At 50.3% G+C, this 22721-nt stretch overlaps 1 protein-coding gene across 6 annotated transcripts in view; it reads right to left on the reverse strand.

Moving 5' to 3' along the window:
- Nucleotides 1–22721, reverse strand: part of SH3PXD2A (SH3 and PX domains 2A) — a 249288-nt gene that overhangs the window by 119313 nt on the left and 107254 nt on the right. For all 6 annotated transcript variants that reach the window (XM_059882031.1, XM_024985923.2, XM_015460723.3 and 3 more), the window contains one exon: nt 4014–4090. In XM_059882031.1, coding sequence (XP_059738014.1) covers nt 4014–4090 — 77 coding nt within the window. The remainder of the gene's footprint in view (nt 1–4013; nt 4091–22721) is intronic.

Raw genomic sequence — 22721 nt, forward strand, 5'->3', positions numbered from 1 at the left:
CAGAGCCTGCACGGAGTACTCAGGGTGGTCAGCTTTCCCTGGGGAGTGGGAGGCTTCTGGGAGGGGGGCCTGGGAGCTGAAAGCATGCCTAGGAAAGAGGCCAGCACAGACCAAGGGGTGGAGGAGACCTAGGGGAGTCTGGCTAGCTACGGATGGCCGCGCTTCTGTGGACTGGGCTGCAAGGCAGGGGGCCCATGGAACCAACCACGGAGGACCTGGCTGAGCCATTCAGCGGTTCTTCTGGGCAATGAGGCTCCTCAGAAGACCTCTCAGTGGAAAATGGACACTATCAGCTTGATCCCAGGCTGGAAATGTTTGTGTTTTTTTTTTTCCCTGAGTCTGTCTGGACCAGAGGAGTTGAAGAGATGCTGCCAGCTGGGTTTCCTCCGAGCACCAGACCTCTCAGGAGGCATGAATGCGTCAGTCCTGGCTCTGCCTCAGTCTCCCTCCATCAGCAACACTGCTAGCCCAGGCCTGCCTTAGCATAAGGGACACAGGAACAAAGTAACTCTCCTGGTGTCTAGGACTGAGCTTGCCAGGTGCTGCTTTTGAGAAGACTGTTTCTGTTGCAACATGAATCTTTTTCTTTATTAACACCAGAGATAATGATGGGCCATGGTGGGAAACTCTCACAGTGGGAAGGGGAATGGCTGGAGCTAAGAACCTCCAAGTAATAGCCTCAGTTTTTGAATCTGGGAAGTGGGGCTGAAAATGAATGTGTCTGGGAAATGCAGAGGGTTGGGAGGGGGGCGTTTTCTTTACCCCAACAGGGCTGATTGCCTTGTTGGGCTTGGAGTCCTTCCCTCAGTCAAATTCCAGCCAAGCTCTCATCCCTCCAACAAAGGAAGTCCTTGATTCTGAAACCAAGTTGATGGTGGACCGCAGGATAATAGAAGGGAACTCAACTTTTGGGGTAACAAAAAATTCTAGTTGCATCCACCAGGAAATGGAGGCTTGTATAAACAGTGATACATGGCAGAGGGTGGGCTGACTATTCTCAAACACCCTTTCTCACTGTCCACCCCTTGGGATATTTATTTTATCCCATAGACAAACACTGCAAACATGTATTTCACACACAGGAATGGGGTACATGGAGTCATTTATGGGCTAGATTGTTCATCTGAGCCCCCAAAGTATAGCTCACGCTTGTTAGTGAGATGAAAGTCTTCAAATTGTTGAGGCCACAGAACCATTAAATATTAACCGCATAACCATTCTGCCCATTAAATTAATTTATGGGGTAACAGAAAAGCCTTTGGAACCCCTCTTGATAGACAGCGGCCCTCAAGAGCCACATAAAACAATCAGCCGACTGGCGCTTGGTAAATTTTCCGTGACGTTCATCCAATCTGCTTCATATATGTTTAAAATTAACACTGAGATCTGGGCTGTGAAACTGCCATCAGGTGGAGGTGCTGGCTGGCCAGCGAAGGCAGGGAGCCCTAAGTCTAGGGGAGATGGTCAGACTTTCCATATCTGAGTCCTGGCAGAGGAGCTGGCTATGCCGTGCACAAAGCCAGCTTCACAATCTTGGGCGCATTTGAATCCCCAGCAAATCCCAGACTCGGAGCCCATGCTCTCTAGCAGGTCCAAGGAAGATTCTGGCCAGCCAAGCAGAGCTGCCTAGGCAGGTAGTGGAAATCAAACTCTAGAGGTTCTGAGTGGCATGTCCAAGGACAGGTGGAAGCAAGACAGGGCTGGCCGTGGAGTGGACCGCACATGGCCCTGACTGTGCGGCCGGCTTGGGGGGCGCAGTGATGCCAAGTGAAAGGCTGGACCCTGAGTGGCACAGACCAGACGACTGCGTGGCAGGGCTGTGACCTGTGAAGCTGGAAGGCAGTGACCACGGACTGCAGCTGGACTTATCACTAATGATCATTCCAAGGTCATTCCAAGGTCTCAGACAATCGGACCACAGATCCCAGCTTTCAAGTTCAGCAGAATTAAAGGTCACTTCTGCACTGCCCCACCCCCCTCTGCCATTCTCAGAGTAAATGACCGTCTCCAAGCCGCCTGGCGGCCTGGTGAACCCGTGACATTGCTCTTGTTGCCTGGCTCTGAGCAGTTCACATCTATGCTAATTAGGTTAGGGGGCCCCCTCTCCTCTTGCAGACCCCACTTAATGGTTTCCTAGCCAGCAGTAGCACCACTGGGGCCCCAGAGTCCTCATCCTGACTTAGGAGTCCTGTTCAAAGCCTGATCCCAGGAGATAAGATGTTATCACTTTCTTGCTCCAGACAACCCAGGAGACGGCATTTCCATGGAGCCCAACTGCAAATGCCCCGGGCTCCACCGGCTCAGGGAGGCCGAGGCTGATGTAAACCATAGGTCCCAGTGGCAAAAGGCTTCCTCCTGCCCTGTGCCCTTCCTCAAATAGCTCTGCCCATTTGTTTAACTGCTTGAGACAGGAATAAAGAGAAATAAACACGCAGGCTGCAGCCATCAATTTAACTGGAATTGGCGATTGCCTTCAAAAGAGAAAAATGAATATTGATCTGAAGAAGAGAAACTTCTAGCTTAAGGAAATTCATCAACAGGGCATCCTTTTACCTTAAAGGCAGAAAAAGTGACTGAGCATAATTTGCACAGTCACAAAATTCAAACTTAGGATAAGGAAGAATATTTGGGAGTGCTTGCTTCTCCGTCCTCTTGGGAACACAGTTACATAATTGAGCAACTAGGTTCTTATTTAAATATTTTATTATTGACAAGTACTCCAAATTACAAAATATTTATGCAGAAAGGAGCCTTATGGTAACAACTCCATGTAGGGACAGAACATTTCAGAAGTTACAAACACTGTGAGATACATTCTCCTGCTCAACCCCTTCATGAACCCTGTGAGACAGTTATTTTTACCCCCCATCTTACAGATCAGGAAACGAGCTCAGAGAGGTATAGCAACTTGCCAGGGTCACACAGCTAGTCAGTGGGGCACTGGGATTCAACCCCAGCTCTTCTCACTCTAATACCAGCACTCACAACAAAACATTATCCTCCACTTGCTTCTCCTCAAGATTCTTGAGTCAGACTCCACAATAGTTTTCACTTAACTAGGAAATTCCATCTCCATTAAAAGCCAGTAGTGCCCCGTGATAACACTGAATTGTTTGGGTGTTGTAATAATAATAACAAAAAGCCAGCATCCATCAAATGCTTCCTCTGTGCGGACACTCTGCACGGCTGCCTTGCGCCTGTCCGGTCACTGCATCCTCACGGCTACACTCTGCGAGGTACCAGTCTCCTTGCCATTGGATAAGTGTGGAAACTGAGGCTCCGGGAAGTTCAGTAAGATGCCCGAGTTCACACAGCCAGCACGCATTCAAACCCAGGTGGTCTGGCCATCTAGAGGCCATGTTCCAAGGCCACCGAAGTGGCAGCCTCGCGTCCTCACTGCAGGGGTCCCAGGCTCTGGACAAAGTAGAAAGACAAACGGGTTCTGCTTCATGACCCTGCGGTCACTGCCTGTCTGTTTTGGGGCTTTGGCTGTTCTAATGTACGTACGTACGTGTGTGTGTGTCTGTGTGGTGAGTTTTTTCATCTATAAACATGTGTACATGAGCGTCTGTATCTACCAAGACTTCTGTGTATAAACAAATATGCATTTCAGATGATACTGAACCCGAGACTGATTCCAAAATGTCCCAAAGAGAATTCAAAGAAAGAGTTCTCCTGTATCCAGCAAGATGCCACACACGAAATCCTTTCAGCGGAGGTCCCTGCACAGAGCCCCCAAGCTGGTGGAAGTGATTTAAAGGAGTGTTTTGTAAACACAGACGTATCCTGAAAGGAGTAGAGCCCACAGCCCTTGCGCCCCAGAGGCAGTCTAGTCCTGGGGTGACCCCTCCCTGAGGGACACCCACACCCACCCCTCTGGCCAGGAAACACCGGGCCTCAGGGTGCACTTGCTAAACTACAGCAGAGAGTTTTGAATGGACAACCCTCTTTTTTAGATGCACAGAATCTCTGGCAGGTGGACCACCCCTCCCCAGCCTCAGACACCCTCTTACCCGGCAGTACTCATCGATGGGTTTCAGCCTCTTCACAGCTACATCCCGGATGTGGCTCCTCCGGAAGAGGATTTTGCCTGGAAGAAGAGAAGCTCATGAGCGGGGTGATTCTGGGTGAAGCTGCCATAGGAACCTGGAACCCCACGTTCCCTCTCCCTCAGCTTCTCAGCATCTTAGCTGGCCACCAAATGCCCCCACCTCCGCCCGCTGCCAAGGAAACAAGAGAGGAGTGGTCACCTCTCCCTGGGGGCAGGAGACGCCCCAGGCTGAGGGTCCAGGACCTCTGGGGCAGGTGAGGAGCCCCAGAGGCTGCCATCTTGACCAAATCACCTTGTCTGGGTCTAATGGCAGGATCCATGCCCCAACGTGGGTGCGGCTCTCCAGTGACCTCACGAATAAATACAAAGGGTGGCCCAACCCACACGCTATGCTTTGTTTTCAGGCCCATCCCTCCTTGAGAAATCTGCCTTCGTTCCTGCCAGCTGGGCAGGAATTCCTATTCTTAGCTTAGGTGGGTGGCTATTTCCAGGGCAGGCACAGGACAGTACAAGGAAGAGCGGCTACCCCAGCCCAATGGACCCCTCAGCTGGGCTGGTAGATCCCTCTACAAGTATGGGCAAGGGCTTCTGGGAAATGCCAGCTCCCAAACCTTCTCTACTGGTTACACTTAGAATCTGAACTCCTGGGTCTGATGCGTAGTGGCCGTCAATGTCCAGGTCAGTGCCTCCTTTTTAGAAGACTTCCTTGATTGCCGAGCTGAGAGTAATTACCCTTTTTCCAGAACACCTACACATTTTGTCTAGTCCTAAGACACACACCACATTCTGCCGTGTACTGCTGACATTCGTGAGCCCCCTCTACCAAGGGCCTGTCTGACTCATCTTAGGGCCCGAAGAGCCCAGCATGTGGTGAGGGGCTCACCTCATGGCTTTAACAGGCATCTGTTGTCCCAAGACCACCCAGTGCCCCTCTGGAGAGCCTCCTTCCTCCATTTCTAACCGTGTGGTTCAAGTGGAGCTGACAACAGCCCCGTCAGCAATGGTAGGCATGTGACCCAGTCTAGCTACCCAGAGTCACAGTGATTGGCTCAGAGACGGGCAAGAGGACAGGATCTGGACCAACGAGGGTCGGCCCTGAGACCTCTGCTGGTGCCCTCTTCCTCCCAGTGTTTGCTCCCACGCTTGCTAAGCTGGCAGGATGAAGGCCTGGAGCTCCTAGTGACCATCTCTATCCTTGCCAGAGATGGAAACAAAGCAAGAGAAAGGATCTGAGCCTGGGACAGAGCTGGTGCTCAATAATTTTTCCTTTTCTTTCCTCTTTTTCTCGGCTGTACCATGTGTCTTATGGGGTCTTTGTTCTCCAACCAAGGATTGAACCTGTGCCCTCAGCAGTGAAAGCGTGGAGTCCCAGCCACTGGACCACCAGAGAATTCCTTCAGCAAATGTTTCCCGAATGACTGAAAAGCAGAGCCAAGAGATGGTGAAGGGCAGACCCATTTGACATCATTTGAGCCGCTGGATATAGCTGTTCCTGAACCCAGGGTCTACCTGGGACTTTTCCCTTATATAAAATAATACAATTTTTTAACATTGAAACTTGTTGGAGATGCGTTTTAATCACTTGCATCTCATTTAGGAGTCCTAAATGAGATGATTCCCATTGAGTGAACAAATAAATAGACTGCAGGTTAAGATACTTAAGCTTCCTCTACTGTTATCCTTTGGTCACTAAGTTGGGTCTGACTCTTGTGCGACCTCATGGACTGCAGCCCACCAGGCTCCTCTGTCCATGGGACTTCCCAAGCAAGAACACTGCAGTAGTTGTCATTTCCTCCTCCAGGGGAATCTTCTCGACCCAGGGATCGAACCCACACCTCCTGCTTGGTAGGCAGATTCTTTACCACTGAGTCACCAAGCATGAGCCTTGTGTTGGTCTAGGTTGTCTCCCCAGAAGTGGACCCAGAAATGAGGAAGTGAGTGCAAGTTGTTTGGGAATTGATCTTGGGAATTAAGGCAGGTCAGGCAAGGAAGTGTCACCCTGCCAGTTAATCACCCGATGGCGGCAGCTCAGGTCTGTTGAGGAACTCGAGGCGTGTGTAGAACGCACTACAGAGGTATCCTCGACGAGGGCGAGGAGACTGGGGTGTTCACCGCCAACGCCCTGCTTGTCTGAGCTTCTGAGAGCACTGCTTCACAGGCGCTCCTGGCTGAGGATGTTCCCATGGCTACGACAAAGCTCCCAGTTGTCTGCATGAGCAGACTCTGGCAGGCAGAGTGGGATGGAAAGGGGCCCTGGGGGCCCTGGAAGCAGCTGCTACAGTGCTCCCTGACTTCCCTGTCACCACAGGTACTGGTCACCAGCCCTTTTCCAGCCAGACTGCCGAGTACCTAACTCATTAAATCGCGTGTGACTTCTTGCTCATTTGTGTCCCTCACCCCTCCACGCTCAGTGTCAACTGGAGGCCCTGCAGCGGCTGCTTCCTCCTCTTTCACCACACCTGCACTGAGCACAAGCCTCTGCATACAGCAGGCGTCCAATAGGCACTTGTTGATCCAAGCACCTCCCTCCCTCTCTCAGATGCTCCCTCAAGCTCCCCTTCCTCCCTTTCTCATGGAAGCCTGGTAGAGGGGCCGCGTCCCGCGCAGAGAGGTGACACTGTGCAGACTGGACCGTGTCATCAAGATGAATGGGCTCCTCCATGTGCTCCTTTTGAAAGGAGATAAAATGTGATTTATCAAGACATGAGAGGTGACCGTCTTTCCTCGGGAGAAGATGTCACAGAGTTGGTATTCCTGGCCTCTTTGTCTCCTCCCCTTTTTTTAGCTGCCTGTCGATCTATTGCCTGAGGGCCATAGGAAGTACACGTGTGCAGCCAGAGGGGATGACGTGTGAGATAAACGTGCGGTGGGAGGAGACCCGCTCTCCAGACCTATGAAATGACAGGCGGCCCTGGGCAGGGTTCTGGGCCTTCTACCCGAGCCGGTTAGCTGTCAGGAGCTGGAGGCCACCCAGGCTCAGTGACACCAGCAGCCCAACAGTATCCCACAAGAACCTGGAGCACTTGCGGCGAGGTAGAGCACCTGGAGGGGCAGGGACCGGAGTTGGGGGCGGGCTGGCCCCCAGACCTGGCTCTGTCCTGTGCTTCTTTCAAAGGGGGAAAAAGTAACTGATCCACTCTCCAAAACTAGCACTCCTGCTCTTTCTCATCCTATCGCAGGACAAAAAAGAGCAGAGAGATGGGGAGACAAACTAGGTCCCTCTTCTGGACCTCCATCTCAGGGCTGGCCAAGCCTATGACTGGGTTTGGTATTCCTGAGATATACAGATACAGATATAGATATAGACATAGATACATCAGATAGGACCTGATCCAGTTGCTGAGACAGAACTAGCAAAAAAAAAAATTAATAGTTAAGGGACAGTTAAGGCCTCCAGACATGCAGAAATTTAGAAGAGAGGGCTGGGGTAGCCGAAACAGGGAGGGGGCTGGGAGGGCTCCTCACCCTACCTTGCCCCTCAAGCCCACCCTCTGCAGTCATGCCTCCAGGCTGGACACCTCCCATCTCCCTCCCAAAGCTTGTGGGTCTGTTGCTCAGGTATAAAGTCAGAGGAGAATTTCTGTACAAGCTATTTCCCAGTTGAGTTTTTGGACTCCCAACAGGGCTTCCCTCCTTCTCACTGAAATCCTGACTGGAGCACTGTCTTCTTTTCTTGGGGCCTTGGCACAGGCTGCCAGGAGTCGGGGAGGGGAGGGGGAGGGAGGGCAGATCTGGAAGGGACTCTACGGTCTTGACTTCTCTGTTAGGAATCCAAACCACACTTGGAAGGCCAAACCGGTGACCATATTAAAAGGGAGAGAAAGAGAAAGGAGGAGGAGGAACATCCCCATTAAGGAAGTCGGGTTCACGGGGCATTAAAGGCCTCTTGTAAATGTAATTCAGCCCGTTTACGGCAAGGCCAGGAGAGGCCCCTGCCAGAGCCTTCAAAGCCAGGCAGATGCAGCCCCAGAAATATGATAAGCATCGTAAGGAAGATTACACTCAGGACCTGAGACAGACCTCAGGATTAACTCATTCCTGAAAGCAGAGAAGAGACCTGTTGAGCCCAATAGGGCCTGAGCCTGTGAGCGGAGGCCCCTCTTCCTGCCACTCTGGGCTGGGCTGAGAGGTTGAGGGGCACTCAGCTGGAGTCCTGGGCTCAAGTCGTGCCCGAGCGGCAGGCTGGCTGTGTGCACAGGCCCCTCCACACCAGGGCCTGTGCATTCTCATCTGGAGACTGAAGGGCCGGGTCTTGGTGGCTGCTCCCTTCACAGTCCTAAGATGCATGTTGGGGTGCAGTCGTTGAGGGGTCAGAGGAGGAGTGAGGGATAATAGGAGCTAGGTGGTTACTCCTGCCAGGCACAGGCTAACAGTTTCCCATTGGGTTCTTTGACCTAATCCTCACCACTTTAATTTATTTTTAAATTTTTCTTGTAAGTTTTTTTTTTTAAGTCTTTATTGAATCTGTTACAATATTGCTTCTGTTTTATGTTGGGGTTTTTTTTTGTTTTTTTTTTTTTTGACTGTGAGGAATATGGGATCTTAGCTGCCTGACCAGGGATCGAACCCATACCTGCTGCATTGAAAGATGAAGTCTGAACCACTGGACCACCAGGGGAGTCCCTGTACCACGACTTTATTAAAGCAACTGCTTTTTCTATCCCCACTCTGCCCAGGAGGCAATGGTGGCTCAGAGAGATTGAAGAACGTGTCCTAAGTCACACAGCTATTAAGTGGCTGAGTTGGGATTTCAACCTGGGGTTTTGGAGCTAAGATAGTGAGAGCGAGAGAGAAGGCAACAAATCTCCAAAGAATTCCTTGGGCTCAGATCATGTAAGGCAGTGAGAGCCACTAAGGATGTTCTCGCGTGTGTGATGGGAATGTGATTCACATCTCCTCCACGCCAGGTGCTGGGCTGGCGATCTGGGGAGCAGCTGCCTTGGGGGCTGAGTGGGAATGAAGCAAGCAATGAAACAAGCACCGATTGTGGAGGATGCCCTGCGCTACAGGAGTCTCTGCTGACCAGACACAAGTGAATGAGTGAGTGGGTAAGAGTGAGCAAGGGAATGAGCAAAAGGACCAACAGACCAACGAGGCAGGGAAGGAGAGGTGACCCTGGTGGACTTGGGGAGGAAGAGCTCCCCGAAATGGCAAACCTCCCTGTCCTTTAAAGAGCCCTTAATGCCCCACCCCCATCCCCAGCCTGGCTGAGCAGGTGCCAGCCCAGTGGGAACAGGGGGATGCTCACCCTCATAAGCAGGAGGGCATCACATGGGGGAGGCTGGCTCTGCCTGACCCCCCACCCCCCTGCAATCTGGCCTGACCTTCTCACCATGAGTGTCCACTCTGGGCAGGGACACACAGGTGGGCATTGACTCAGGAGGTCCCTGCATTTAGGTGGCAGAGTGTTTCTCCCTCCCACACAGGATACCAGGCACTTAATGAAGCATCTTAGTGGCACGTGAGGGGTCTTGGTAGTTGGCATTTGCTTTTAAAGAATTAATTATTTCAAGGAGAGAGATGAGGACATGGCTCCTTCTCACTGGTCGGGAGAAGTGGTTAAAGAAAGGACAGAAACTTCTGAGAGCTGTTAACCCCAAGTTCCTCCTTGTGAAGTGTGGTGACTACAGGGATTCCTTGAGCAGGAGTTGGGGGTTCAGGCACATAGGAAGAGCAGAAACACCAGACATGGTACCCATTGTGGGGGATCCCCCACCCCAGCCATGCGGAGCCTGCGGGAAAACTCCATGAACCAGGCACGTGTTCTGACAAATGGGCAAGTACCCACTGCACGGGGGTAATGAGAGGGTACTGGCTACAGGGGAAATAGGAGAGGGCTGGCCTCGTGTGGTCTGTCCAGGCTGATCTATTCTTGGCAGCCTCTCCTCTTCAAAATCCACAGCATATACGCATGCACGAACATATCCTCATATAACTCCCTCTTCCTTGCTATTTTTGTCATCTGAAATGCCATCCATCTACCCATCCCTCCTTCCAATCATCCATCCATCCATCACTGTCTTGATGGAGGGCCTGCTCCACTGATAACAGATGGGGGAGGCCCTGCTCTCAAGGTGTTTAGCTTCTAGGAGGGGAGGGGATGTGTATGGAAGGGATATAGTCTCTGATTTCCATGGAGACTGAGGAGGAGAAGAGCCAGCCACACAAAGCTCCAGGGCAAGAGGGCTCAGACAGAGACAGACACAGAGCAAAGATGGAAGATGGAAAAGAGGCCATGAGGAGTCTTACAAGCCACAGAAAGGAGTCCGGTTTTCTTCTAAGTGTCATTGGGCCTGCTGACCCAAATCCCTCCCCATATAAGGCTCAATTTCTATCATCTAAGGCCTTCTCCAGGAAGCCTTCCTTGAATGCCTGCCTCGCCCTCCTTTACCAGCCTCCTGGACCACTGGCAGTCACCCCACTCTTGCCCTCCCCTCCTGCTGTCATGGGGAATTTGCGAGGGAACTACCATCCTCAGGGGACCCCCTCACCTTCCCAGGGGTCCCTGATGCACAGGCCAGCTCCCCGCAGCCACCCTGCCCTCCGAGGACACAGGTGCTCCCAACCCTCTCTCTTCAGTGCAACCCAGAGAACTGGGGCATCAGAGGGACTTGCTTAAATTAGAGGGAGACCACAGGAGGCCCCAAGGTTCACAGACCACAGGACACAGAGTCCTCGTTTTCCATGAACATCACTCCTGCCTGTCTAATTGGATCTGAGGACAAAAAGGAAAGGAGAGTGACTCAGGCTCCCAGGGCTGCCAAAGCAAATGACCACAAACAACAGAAATGTGTTCTATCCCAGTTCTGAGGCCAGAAGTCTGAAATCAAAGTGTCAGCAGGGCTGCGCTCCCCTTGAAGGCTCTAGAGAACAATCCTTCTTCGACTCTCCCAGCTTCTGGGGCCCTAGGTGTTCCTTGGTTTGCAGCAGCATCACTCCAGTCTGTGCCTCAGCCTATGTCTCAAACCTCCCTCTGCCTTTCTCTTGTAAGGACACCTGTCTTTTGGTTTCAGTTCAGTTCAGTTCAGTTGCTCAGTTGTGCCCGACTCTTTGCGACCCCATGAATCGCAGCACGCCAGACCTCCCTGTCCATCACCAACTCCTGGAGTCTACCCAAACCCATGTCCATCGAGTCGGTGATGCCATGCAGCCATCTCATTCTCTGTCGTCCCCTTCTCCTCCCGCCCCCAATCCTTCCCAGCATTAGGGTCTTTTCCAATGAGTCAACTCTTCGCATGAGGTGGCCAAAGTATTGGAGTTTCAGCTTCAACATCAGTCCTTCCAATGAACACCCAGGACTTATCTCCTTTAGGATTTAGTGCCCATCTTAAATTCAGGATGACCTCATGTCAGGATCCTCTATTTAATTAATGGGTCTGCAAAGACCCATTTCCCAACTAAGGTCATGTTCACAGGTTCCAGGGGTTAGGAAGTGGACATATCTTTTGAGAGCTACTCTTCAACCCACTTACAAGGCTTATGGGAGAGTCCACAGGGCTGACCAGACACTTTAGAGAGTCTTGATCCCTACTTGGATTGTAATCATCCTGAGGTCAGGCATGACTTTCTCTACTCCCTTTAGCCCTGGCAATACTTGGCATGGAGCTGGGTGTAATGAATGTGGGTGTTGCCTGATACCCTTAGGAGGGATGGGGCAGTGTCTGGAGAGAGGGGGTCAAGGGTCTCTGGAACCTAAAATGGGAGAGACAAACTGCTAGTATCTGCAAGCTAAGTGAATGGGGGACAGGGGTCCTCTCTGGCTCTGTGGGCTGGTGTGGTACCCTGGGGAGAAGCGACAAATCTCCCAAAGCAATTAGAGGAAAGAAGATGTGAGGGTTACTAGAGGGACTCCCCACCCTAACCAAAATGCCATGTATGAACGTTTGTGCCCCTCAAAATTCATGTTGAAACCCTAATGCCCACCGTGATGGTAATTAGGAGGTAGGGCCTGTGGGAGGTGACGAGGTCATGAGGGTGGAGCGTTCATGAACAGGATTAGTGCCCTTACAAAGAGGGCCCTGCAGAGCTAGCCCTTCTGACATGTGAGATGCAGAGAGAAGTCTGCAGCCTGGAAGAGGGCCCTCACCTGACCATGCTGGAACCCTGATCTCAGACTTCCGGCCTCTAGAACTATGAGAAATCAATTTCTGTTGTTTACAAGCCACCCAGGCTGTGGTATTTTGTGATAACAGCCTGAACAAATAAGACAGGGTGACGAGGCACAGGCAATGCCTATGGAGAGGAAAAGGGAATAATTAATCTTCTACTCCCCCAGCTCTCTGCAGGCTCACGACCTGGCGTGGGTCCTTGGGTGAAGTGGGTCAGGCCAGAAAACGAACCCTGTGTCCGACAGCCCAGCCTGGGTGCCTTGCACGGCTGCGGTGCTGACAGACTGATGAAGACAGACGCTCTTAAATAAAAAGCCTTGGGCGGAGGAGGACCAAGAGAACCTAATGCCTGAACCTGCTCAGGGCTCTTCCTTCACCACGAAAAACAACAAAAAACACCCTTCCTTCATTTTCATGCCTTCAATTTCAAAGGGGCTAATACTACTAACCCCCAACTCCAGGAGTAACCCCAGCGGGCAGGGACCCAGACTGCTCCAGGGAGAATCAGCCTGGGACTTCATTAATCATTCAGACCTGAGTACAAAGAGGCATCAGCTTTTCACTGGACAACAGGGTCTGGTTAGGGGAGAGAACACAGAGGCTCTGAAGGAAGGGAACACAACACGTGGAGGGGAAGAGAATGGAGAAACAAGGTCAGCCTTTGCCGGCTCCCCAGGTTTCTGCAAGCTGATCCTGCCCTCGATGCTCAGCTGTTTGCTGACTGCAGCGGAAAGGCAGGCCCCTGCTTGTCTCTCCAGAGCTGCCCCTGAAGCCTGTATGCTGTCTCTGACCTGCTGCAGTCTGGGGACAGCTGGCCACCGGCTCACACCTGCTCTCAGCCTCTGATGTGGCCGAGACGACAGCCCCACTCTCTGCGGCCTTCTGCCTGGCTCAGTCTGCACTCTGCCCCCAAGCCTGCTTCTTACATGCTACACCTGGCCTTGCTTGCCCTTGACCCAGACCAGTAGAGACAAAAGGCCCTGTGGGCTGGGGGAAGGCTGGGGGGAAGCCCAGATGCTGAGGCCGGAAGCAGTAAGCACACACAAGTTCTGCAAGGACCTGGTCCCACTGAGGAAGGTCCACAGCCCAGGGAATCCTGACTCCATGCCCTGAGTTCTGGCTCCCACGAATCTTTTTCTTCTAAATCCATGCCAAGATCCCACCTTGGCTTAAAGTCTAGCATGGTAAGCATTTGTGGGTTTTGGCTGTCAGAATTTGTGCCTGTTTTCTTTGGGGGAATAACTTCTCCTTCATTCTCAGTCTGTGTGATTTTAGGAAGGCTCATCCTACCCTAAACTCCTGGAGTTACCAATTAGTATAGTCCAGCCACGGATGGGCATGTGACCCAAGTTGGTCGAGTGAGAATCAGAATGGGACTTTGGTAGAACCACCAGAAAGAGAAGTGCTCCTTCTACAGGGGCTGCTAACTCATCAACTGTAAGTCCCAAATCGCTAGGAAGCATCTTTGCACTTCCCCATCACCATTTGGGGAAAGCCTGAGAATGAAGTCACCAGAGAAGAAAGCAAAGCTGAGAGCTAGAGAGACCCAGCCATGCCTGAAGCCATTACCCCTGAGGTTTTCAGTTAGGTGAGTCAATAAACTTCCACTTTTTTCTTAAACCAGATGGAGATGGGTCTAGTCTTGTCACCAGGAGGCTCCTTTTTTAGGTGGGTCCAAAAGTTCATGTCAGTTTTTCTGTAACATCTTATGAAAAAACCTCCATGAATTTTTGGCCAACCCAATACATCTAGTTCTTTACATCATTTCAATACATCTAGCTCACACTGTGTGATATGAGACAAGTCATAACCTAATTGAATCTCAGTCTCCTCAAACTGCAAAAGGGCACAGTAATGTCTAACTCAAAGGATTATCATGAGGAGCCAATGAACAAGTGTATTAAAGCATTTAACGTGGAGCCCAGCCCATAATAAATGTTGAACGAATGGGATCTCTTAGGAGCCCACAAGTCCAGGTCAAGTAGGTGTGGGGTGGGGCGGGGCGGGGCTGGGGGCACCACCTGGCCCGCCCACCTCCTCGCTGGGCACGTGGGGTCCGGCGCTGCAGCGTTCCTTGTACACCCTTCCACCTGGTTTCCCCACCCAAGGCCGAACGCTAACTCCCTTCAGCCTGTAGAACCTTTCCTGATTCAAACCCTGCCCCCTAAACACACCGCGTTTCCCCCATGGCTCCTGTTTCTCCTCTTCCTCCATCCACCCGATTCAAAGAGCAGAGCGTGACACAATGGGGGCAGGATTACTCACTCCATCCACCCGCCTTGGGCACTCTGGCATGACTCACACAGGTGCGGCTGCCCCTCAGCACTCTCCGCCCCCGGTTCCACACACTCAGGGAAACAGAGTTACAAACTCCACTGGGGTTTTGTCACCAAGAAAAACCTTAACCCTCCTGCAGCCGCAGCACACTTACAGTAAGAACCGGCACGCCGAGGAGGGAACAGCCATCTCCCAAGTTCTGGCGTGGAGGCGCCCACTCCCAGTGCAGTCCAGGCTGAAGGGAACAAAATCACTCCTCCACCCTCAGTGGGGCTGGGGGCGGGGGGTGGTTTCTGGGTGTCTGTCAGAAAGCAAGCCCCAAGTCCTGGAGGATCAGAGGTTTTAACCTGACTTTACTGAACCAAATGGAATTGAAGGTTTTTTGAATAGTTTTATAGAGTTATGGACCAGAACACTTTCTTCTTTATTTTCTATAAGAAAGCGCTTTTTGGGAAGGGAAATGTAAGGGTTGCAAGGAGTTGGACACGACTGAAGCGACTTAGTAGGCACACATAATATACATACAGCAAAGTGCATATGCATGTATAAAACGCAATGAATTTCACAAACTGAGCCCCCCAATGTAACCAGAACCTAGGCCAAGAAATGGAGAAGAACTTCATGGCACAGGAACAGATTTCAAGTGGGCGTTTTTTGGTACTTTGGGGCTGGCATGGATGTTAGACCTCTGGACTAACAGGGTGGGTCATATCTGTTGCAGAGAGGGGACACTAACACATTTATTGATTTTAGTGATATTTAATTTTATTTTAAAATACATGCTTTATCATTTAATTCAAGCTGCAACAAATTTAAATGCACAGTGAATGTAGATCCCTGATATGAGGGAAGTGTGAAATGTGAATATGTTTGATTTGTTAATTGGCGTTAATTAGACAAGGAATAAATTACCTACAAGCTTAGCTATGGGAAGAACAGTGGAGATAGAAACAAAGCCTTTGAATTTGCTGACTTGTTCTCCCTTGAGTTGGAGAATACCCAGGGTAGTCTTTAGCCCTGACATAGGCTGGAGATATTTCATGAGCTATAAGGTCTTATTTTATTTATTTATTTGACAGCGCCAGGTCTTAATTGTGGCATATGGGATCTTTAGCTGGTGGCATGCGGGTTCAGGCTCCCTGCATTGGGAGCTCGGAGTTTTAACCACTGGACTGCCAGGGAAGTCCCTGTAAGAACTTAGTTTAGAGAAGCCCAGGTCTTATGAATTGCCTGTAAGGTAGCCAGCATCTCAGGATTTCCGACAGATATCAGCTCAGAGAAGGATGTTTGTCCCAATGGCGCCATGGATTGGCAGAGAATGTGGGCTGCCCCAGCTTGACTCTGGGAGGAGAGGGAACATTGCAAGGTGGCCCTGAGCCTCAGGGAAGGAAGAGGTTTTGTACTAAATATAATAGCATTTAAAGTGGCCACATTGAGGACAAATGTCACTTGGGTACCACTGAGGTTCCTCAGAGCGCAGGCTATGGCCTCATTCAGAGCTGAGCTTGGACAGGGCTGAACGCACCCTGGCAGGTACTCGGTAAACCATGTAATACTTAACTCCAATGGTGGGACAGGTGGCAAAGGCCGAGGGCACTGGCCTTCCCAGCCACGCACGGTCACACTAGTCTGGTTTCACCTTTCAGCTGTATTTTTCTATTCTTGGTCTAGTGGAAACATTAAGAGAAACTAAAAATCTAGGACTGTTGAACTGCCAGCAGCAGGATCAGGGTGTGGGTTGTAGAGCTGAGAGGCCCAAGGTCTTTAAAATGTCTGTGTCCCAGGCACCTTCAGCTGCCTGAACATCGGGGTTCTCATTTGGCAAGTGGGATCACAGGGCTGGGATGTGGATTGGAAACAGCACTTGGGGCAAACACAGTGCATGGTGCTGGGCATACGCGAGAAGCGATATGAGACACCTGCTGTTACAGAGAAGGACGAGGATGAGCGTGACGCTTGGCCAATGGTCCCTAATCTTAAGTCTGCCTGATTTCCAATTCCACCCCCATCCCACCCCTGCTCCTAGTCCTTTTTTCCACCCAGAAGCCCAAATATTTTTTTAAATGAAATCTTTCCTGGGATTTCCCTGGTGCTCCAGTGGTTAGGACACCACCCTTAACACTGCCAAAAGTGGGGCTCAATCCCTGGTCGGGGAACTAAGACCCTGCATGTGGCTTCCCAGCACACTGAGAATAAAATCTAAACTCCTCACTGCAACGGGCAGGATCTGACTCATGCCTCTCTCTCCATCTCACCTCCCCAGGCCAGCACCAGGCATGTGGGGATTTAATTAGCACCACAAACACATCCAGAGCCTTCTCACCTCGGGCCTGAATGCCTGCCATTCCCTCTCCTGGGACAATTCCTGCTGCCCTTTGCATGGCGAACGCCTTCTATCCTTTGGGTCACCTCATTTCGAGGCCTTGGCAGACCACTCTGCCTCCCTCTCCCAGGGCTTGATTGATTCTCTCCTAGATTTCACTGAGATTTGTAGTGATCTTGCCTCTCTACTTGCCTCTCTTAGTGAGATCCTATATGGGGTCTCCTTAAGGCCCAGCAGAAGGACAGGCAGGCAGTGGCCCTTGGTTGACATTTGCTGCTGCATAAGTGTGAGTGTGTGTGTTGACACACCTTTGCTCCAGACTGTCTCTTATTTTTACCCACACACACACACACACACACACTAGTATACATAGCTCACCCCACACACACTGGGGCCTGCTGGACCAGACCGGGGCCACAGCAGGGACAGACTCACCCTCCAGGATCCAGACAGAGTGGGGCCAGAGAGTGTGGTTAGCTCAGAGCCCCGCATCAGGGCCAGGCGGTCCCCCACTCCGTGTGGGTGTGGGTGCGGCGGGCGTGGTGGGCATGGCTCAGCACCCTCCCTCTGGGAGCCCAGGAATAAAGGGCCCTATTCAGCCCTGGCAGTCGCAGCTCCTCCCTGCCAGGGGAGGCTGCCCTCAGGAAAGGGGACGGTGGGACGCTGGGCAGTGCTTCCCGGCAAGCTCTCCCTGTGGCATGGCCCACAGCAGGGACGGAGGGTTTAGGGGGGAGCAGGCAGTCAGGGATCCAGGGCCTCTGGGGCTTGAAGAGACAGAGCAGAAAGGCCCAGCCAGATGAGGAGGCTGTGGGGCAGGCCAGGGCAGTCCTGGTTCAGCGGGCAGTGCTGAAAGGCCTGGTTCACTGTCAATGCTCTAAAGTAGAGGAAAATCCCCAGGATGTGGAGGTCCATTGGATAATTGCCCCATAACCACAAGCCTGGCTGTGCCAGCCAGAGGGGTTCTTGTCTGGCATTCTGGAGTGGACACTGTTCCCAAAGCCGGCTTTTCTTGAGCTCTGGCTCTGTTGGTAGAACTGAGCCCAGACAATCAACTCTCTACAGCAACCTCCTACAATATCTTCCTGGATTCTATCACCTCCTGCAATGGAGGTGAGGATGATATAAACAATAGCTCACATTCACTGAGTAGTTGGTGTGTACAAAGCACTGTGCTGGGTACTTTATATTTATTCTCTTATTTGATCTTCACATCAACCTATGATCTAGGTAACTGGGTCCCATCTTACAGGTAGGTAAACTGAAGGTCAGCAAAGTTGAGTGACCTGCCCAAGGTCACACAGCCAGTAAACGGCAGAGCTGGAACTGGATGTGTCATGGTCTCTCTTTGGCAGTCTGAAAGTTCCTGGCCTCTTAATTCTTTAGCTGTGTTCCTTCTTTTCTGTGCATGTTTCCCCAGGTGGTACATCCCAACCCTACTCCACCCCATAAACATGGTCAGGATGTATCATTCACTCACTCCCTAATCATTCAGCTTTCCCCGATGTGTGTGTTGACTGCGGGCTGGGACGTGATGGGGAACAGTATGCACAGCACGGGGCCCCTCCCCTCCCAGAGAACAGGGTCTGGGTGGGTACTGTGCCGCAGAGCAATCAGTTATGATGGGGACATACAAGAGGGAGACAGGCCTGAAAGGCGATAGGAATGCACCAGGTTAAGGGTAGGGAAAAGAATGTTCCAGGAGGATGGGAGAATGTGAGCAAAGGGCCAGAGATAAAAGAAACCAGCTAGGGTGAGTTCAATGTGGCTGGCAGAGTGAGAGAAAAAGAGTGTATGTGTGAATGTGTGTGTGTGTGTGTGTGTGTGTGTATAAGTGTGTTGGGAGGTTATGAGATGTGGTACTTGAACAGACAATGGTAACAGGGGCTCAATCACATGGACCACACAGCAGAGGAGAGCCACTGACATTATACATTGCAGAAACACACGTTCCTGAACTCTTATGGCCACAGACCACAGATTACCCCTGGGAAGACACAGTCCCCTTAGACCCTTCCGAAGCCCTTCTCCCTCAAGTTTGAACCCTGAAGGGGACACACTTGTCTGGCATGCATAGCACAAGCTCAAACCTGTGTTTTCACCAGTATCTGCACCTACCACAATCCAAATGGATCCTGGGGGGTAAAACCAGGAGATCCTGGAGGTCACTGTGCCCAGCTCCCTCACTTTCTGAGGTCTAGGCTGAGCACAAAGAGGGCCATGTCTTGCTTGACTTCGCAGAGCAAGTTAGCAGCCAGGCTGGGACTCGGCAGGACTTGGGCTGGCAGCCTGGTTCCAGGGTGGAATTTGTAGCGTCTGCACTTAAAATTTACATTCCCCAGAGTCCGCAGCTCAGCTGTTTTTCTTACTTCCAATTTTTACCCCAATCCTAACCCAAAAACAAGAGCTGCCACCATTGACACCATCTCACAGAACTGAGGACTCAAAGGAGCGTGTGGCAGTCTGCCTTCAAGGTGGTCCCCGGTGGCTCTGGCCTCCTGGTCCTCACGCCTTGTATCGCCCCCTCCCACAGTGAATAGGGCCAAGCTGTGGGGCCAACAGGACACTTTGGAAATGATGGTGTGACTCCCAAGACTAGGTTAGAAAAGGCACTGTGGCTTCCTTCTTGATCTTGCTCTGGGGTCACTCACACTGTGAAAAGACAGCCGTTGAGTCGTAAGGACACTCAAGCAGAGGTGAGCCTGGGAAGGGACCGAGGCCTCCTGCCAACAACCAGCACCAGTCTGCAGGCCACCAATCTGCAGTGTGAAGTGAGCCACCTTACCAGTGGATCCTCCGGCCCCAGTCAAGCCTTCAGATGACATCTTGACTAAAAACGTCATGAGAGAGCCCAGGTCAAAACCATACACCTAAGCCATTTCTGAATCCCTGGCCTTAGAAACTGTGTGAGATAATAAATGTTTATTGTTTTATGCTGCTAAATTTGGGGGAGTTATATTTGTTATGCAGCAGTAGGTTACTGATACAGGGCCTGGCACTACTTTTGAGAGAATGAGAGTCCCTGGGTTACCTGAATCAGAGATATTAGGGGTATTGACTATAAATGCAGATTCCTGGGGTTTAGCCAGACCCTCTGAATTAGAGAGAGGGGTAGAAGTCTGCATTTTAAATAAACACCCTCCCCGTCCGCCCCCTCCCCACCCACCACACACACAAGTGAATCTCATGTACCTTTTAGGCTTAGACGCACTGAGCTAATCTAACTTACTTTACAGATCTAAAGAGGCTCAAAGAGCTGGTCACTTAATCTTTGTCACATAAGTAAGTTGAGGCAGGCTTGTGTTGAGAATTAACACTGGATTTCTGGTCTGGTGTTTTTTCTACTTATTTCCTCCTTTGTCCATTCCATTTTGCTTTTTTTGAGAAGTGTAGGCTTTGTTTCTTTTTCTTTTATCTATGTTAAAAACACTCACAAAGCAAAATTGAAAGCCACTCAGTGGAGTCCGATTCTTTGCGACATTCTATGCAGTTCTATACATTCTACAGAATTCTATACAGTCCATGGAATTCTCCAGGCCAGAATACTGGAGTGGGCAGCTGTTCCCTTCTGGGGATCTTTCCAACCCAGGGAAGATCTGAAGAAACTGAAGCTCAGAGGTATCTTCTGACTTTCCCCAAGTCACATAGTCCTGGAGCTAAAGCCAGGTCTGACTCCAGGCACTGTTACTTTGCTTCAGTGAATGCGCCTGGTCACAAAAAAAGATTTAGCAGAAGACGGGTACCAGGGCAGCAAACAACGAGGGCATTTCTAGAGCCCAGAAAGAGAAACGAGGCCCCAGCAACAAGTCTGAAGTATCCCAAGAGACATCAAGCAGACGAACAGGGCTTGCTCACTTCCAGGCCACCGTGATTTGTGACTGTCTACTGCTGGGCAGCGTTTGTGCCTCCAGATATTTGGGGGCAGCATTATTTATAGGCCATGTTTCTATTTATAGTTTCATTGAATTTCTGCTCACCCTAGCTAGATTCCGCTCCCCCACCCCCAGAAAGGAGAGGATAAGAACTCTTTTACCAGTTGTGTCAGGGCAAAGGTGAAGGTCAAAGCCTTGGCTGTGTGTGCAGCCTTTCAGCAGGAGCTCTTCATGGGGAAGCATTCAAGACAAGGGGGCTTTCTACGCTTTCTAGAGGAAATGGGGGTTGGGGGAGGACACAAAGCTGGCCTTATACAGAGACAGCCGCATTCTGCCAACACAGTAGGATTTGAGGTGGGCCTAGAAGACCTCTATTCCTCTAAAATGTTTTTTCCCTTTGCATGATATTTCACCATTAGGCACTTGTTCTTTTGGTCTTAATGGCTATTAGATGACAAAATGTTGAGACTGTGTGTGAGAAAACCCAGACAGTATCAAGTCCAGTAATTTCACAGGTGGAGAAATTCAGGCTTACAGAGGGGCTACGACCTGTCCTCGTGGCGGGGGGAGGGATCTGAATGAATAAGACGTGGTTTCTGCTCTTCAAAAACTTCAGTTTTCAAAATCCCCATGACCAAGGAAGAAGGAACTGAAGTTCAGAGGTATTTTCCGACTTGCCGTAAGTCACACACTGCTGGGACTAAAGCCAGGTCTGATTCCTTTCTGAATAAAGGGACATCCATTACCATACACAGGAAACCATCTCAATGTTGGAAGAGCCGTCAGGCACAGCACAAGAAACTGTGGACAGCAAAGCAGGCTCAGAATTTCTCTCTAACCCAGTTTTATGAATGAACAAGTCAAACCAAGTGACATTTCCTAAGGTTCTATTTGGTGCTCCAAATGAAAACTTCCTGGTTTCAGGGTTACATAGAAAAATAAAGATAAAGTGGGATTTCTTTCTTATTTTTAGTCCCCTGTTGAACCATGGTTTGGAAAATAGTTATCTGTGACGATTGTCACTACATGGTTCCTTTATACATTGATGTTTACAAAGCCAGCTGGCAGAAGTCATTCCTTCTGGGTACTATGCATGCAATTCCAGCATCGAACACTAGGTGGCTTGTTGAAGTTGGGTAGGTTAAGTGAAAAGGGACAAAGTGTTATCTAGAGAAGACCTTTACTGTCGGAACACTTTATCAAAAGGACAACACTGATCAACCTCTAACTGACATAATTTAAAAAGCCCATAATATGAAACTTGAAACAAAATCTAAAGAAATGCAAACACTCTGGTGTGGGTGGCATACCTTTTCTAGCCAATGAGCCTTCATCTGCAAAGTGTGGTTGTTGTCATTGAAAGAGATGAATATAAGCACATGAAACCCTTTGCACAGTCTGACAAAAATAAGTACTTAATAAAGAGTAGCTATAATCCTTAAATAGAAATCTCTCAGTTACAACTGTTAATTTTGTTAAAAGTTCTAAACGTACACATAGTTCCTCAGAAAGCTGTCTGCAACTTTTCTCCTGTAGCCAATTAGTATCCCTGGGCTACTGGGCTCACATGTGAACTCCTTCTGCAACATGCCTTACTATTTAGAGAGAAGAGCTCTGCCCACTACAGAGATCTTACTTAAGCCATCTTCATCAATTACCAACTATTAAAGTTGTAAATTCATCTTTCAGATCAGAAACAAGAAGCTGAGAGTAAAAAAACTTGCCAATCAGAGAAGGCACCAAATTACCAGTCACTCTTCTGGCTTGTTTTGAAATTTAGGTCTGCAATAAATGCTTTATAAAGAAGAGCAAAAGATACTCCTTTAGAATCTCAGTTTATTGTATTTTATTATTTTTTTGTCTTTACCTTTTTGCTGGAGACTCCTTAAAAGAGACTCAAGCCTTTTCCCCTCCTAACAGTACAACACGACGGTACATGTAGACTCTAGATACCATGTTATCATCAAAACCACCAGTGAACGGTTCCTAGGCTAGTCTCTCCCATCTCCCATCTCCAGAGAGACTTTTGAAACAAAAACCTTAGCAATCACCTTGGCCCCAAAGTTCACCCCATCTTTGAAGGGAGGGGAGAG

This window comes from Bos taurus, chromosome 26, assembly GCF_002263795.3.
Source record: "Bos taurus isolate L1 Dominette 01449 registration number 42190680 breed Hereford chromosome 26, ARS-UCD2.0, whole genome shotgun sequence".
NCBI classification, from domain to species: domain Eukaryota; kingdom Metazoa; phylum Chordata; class Mammalia; order Artiodactyla; family Bovidae; genus Bos; species Bos taurus.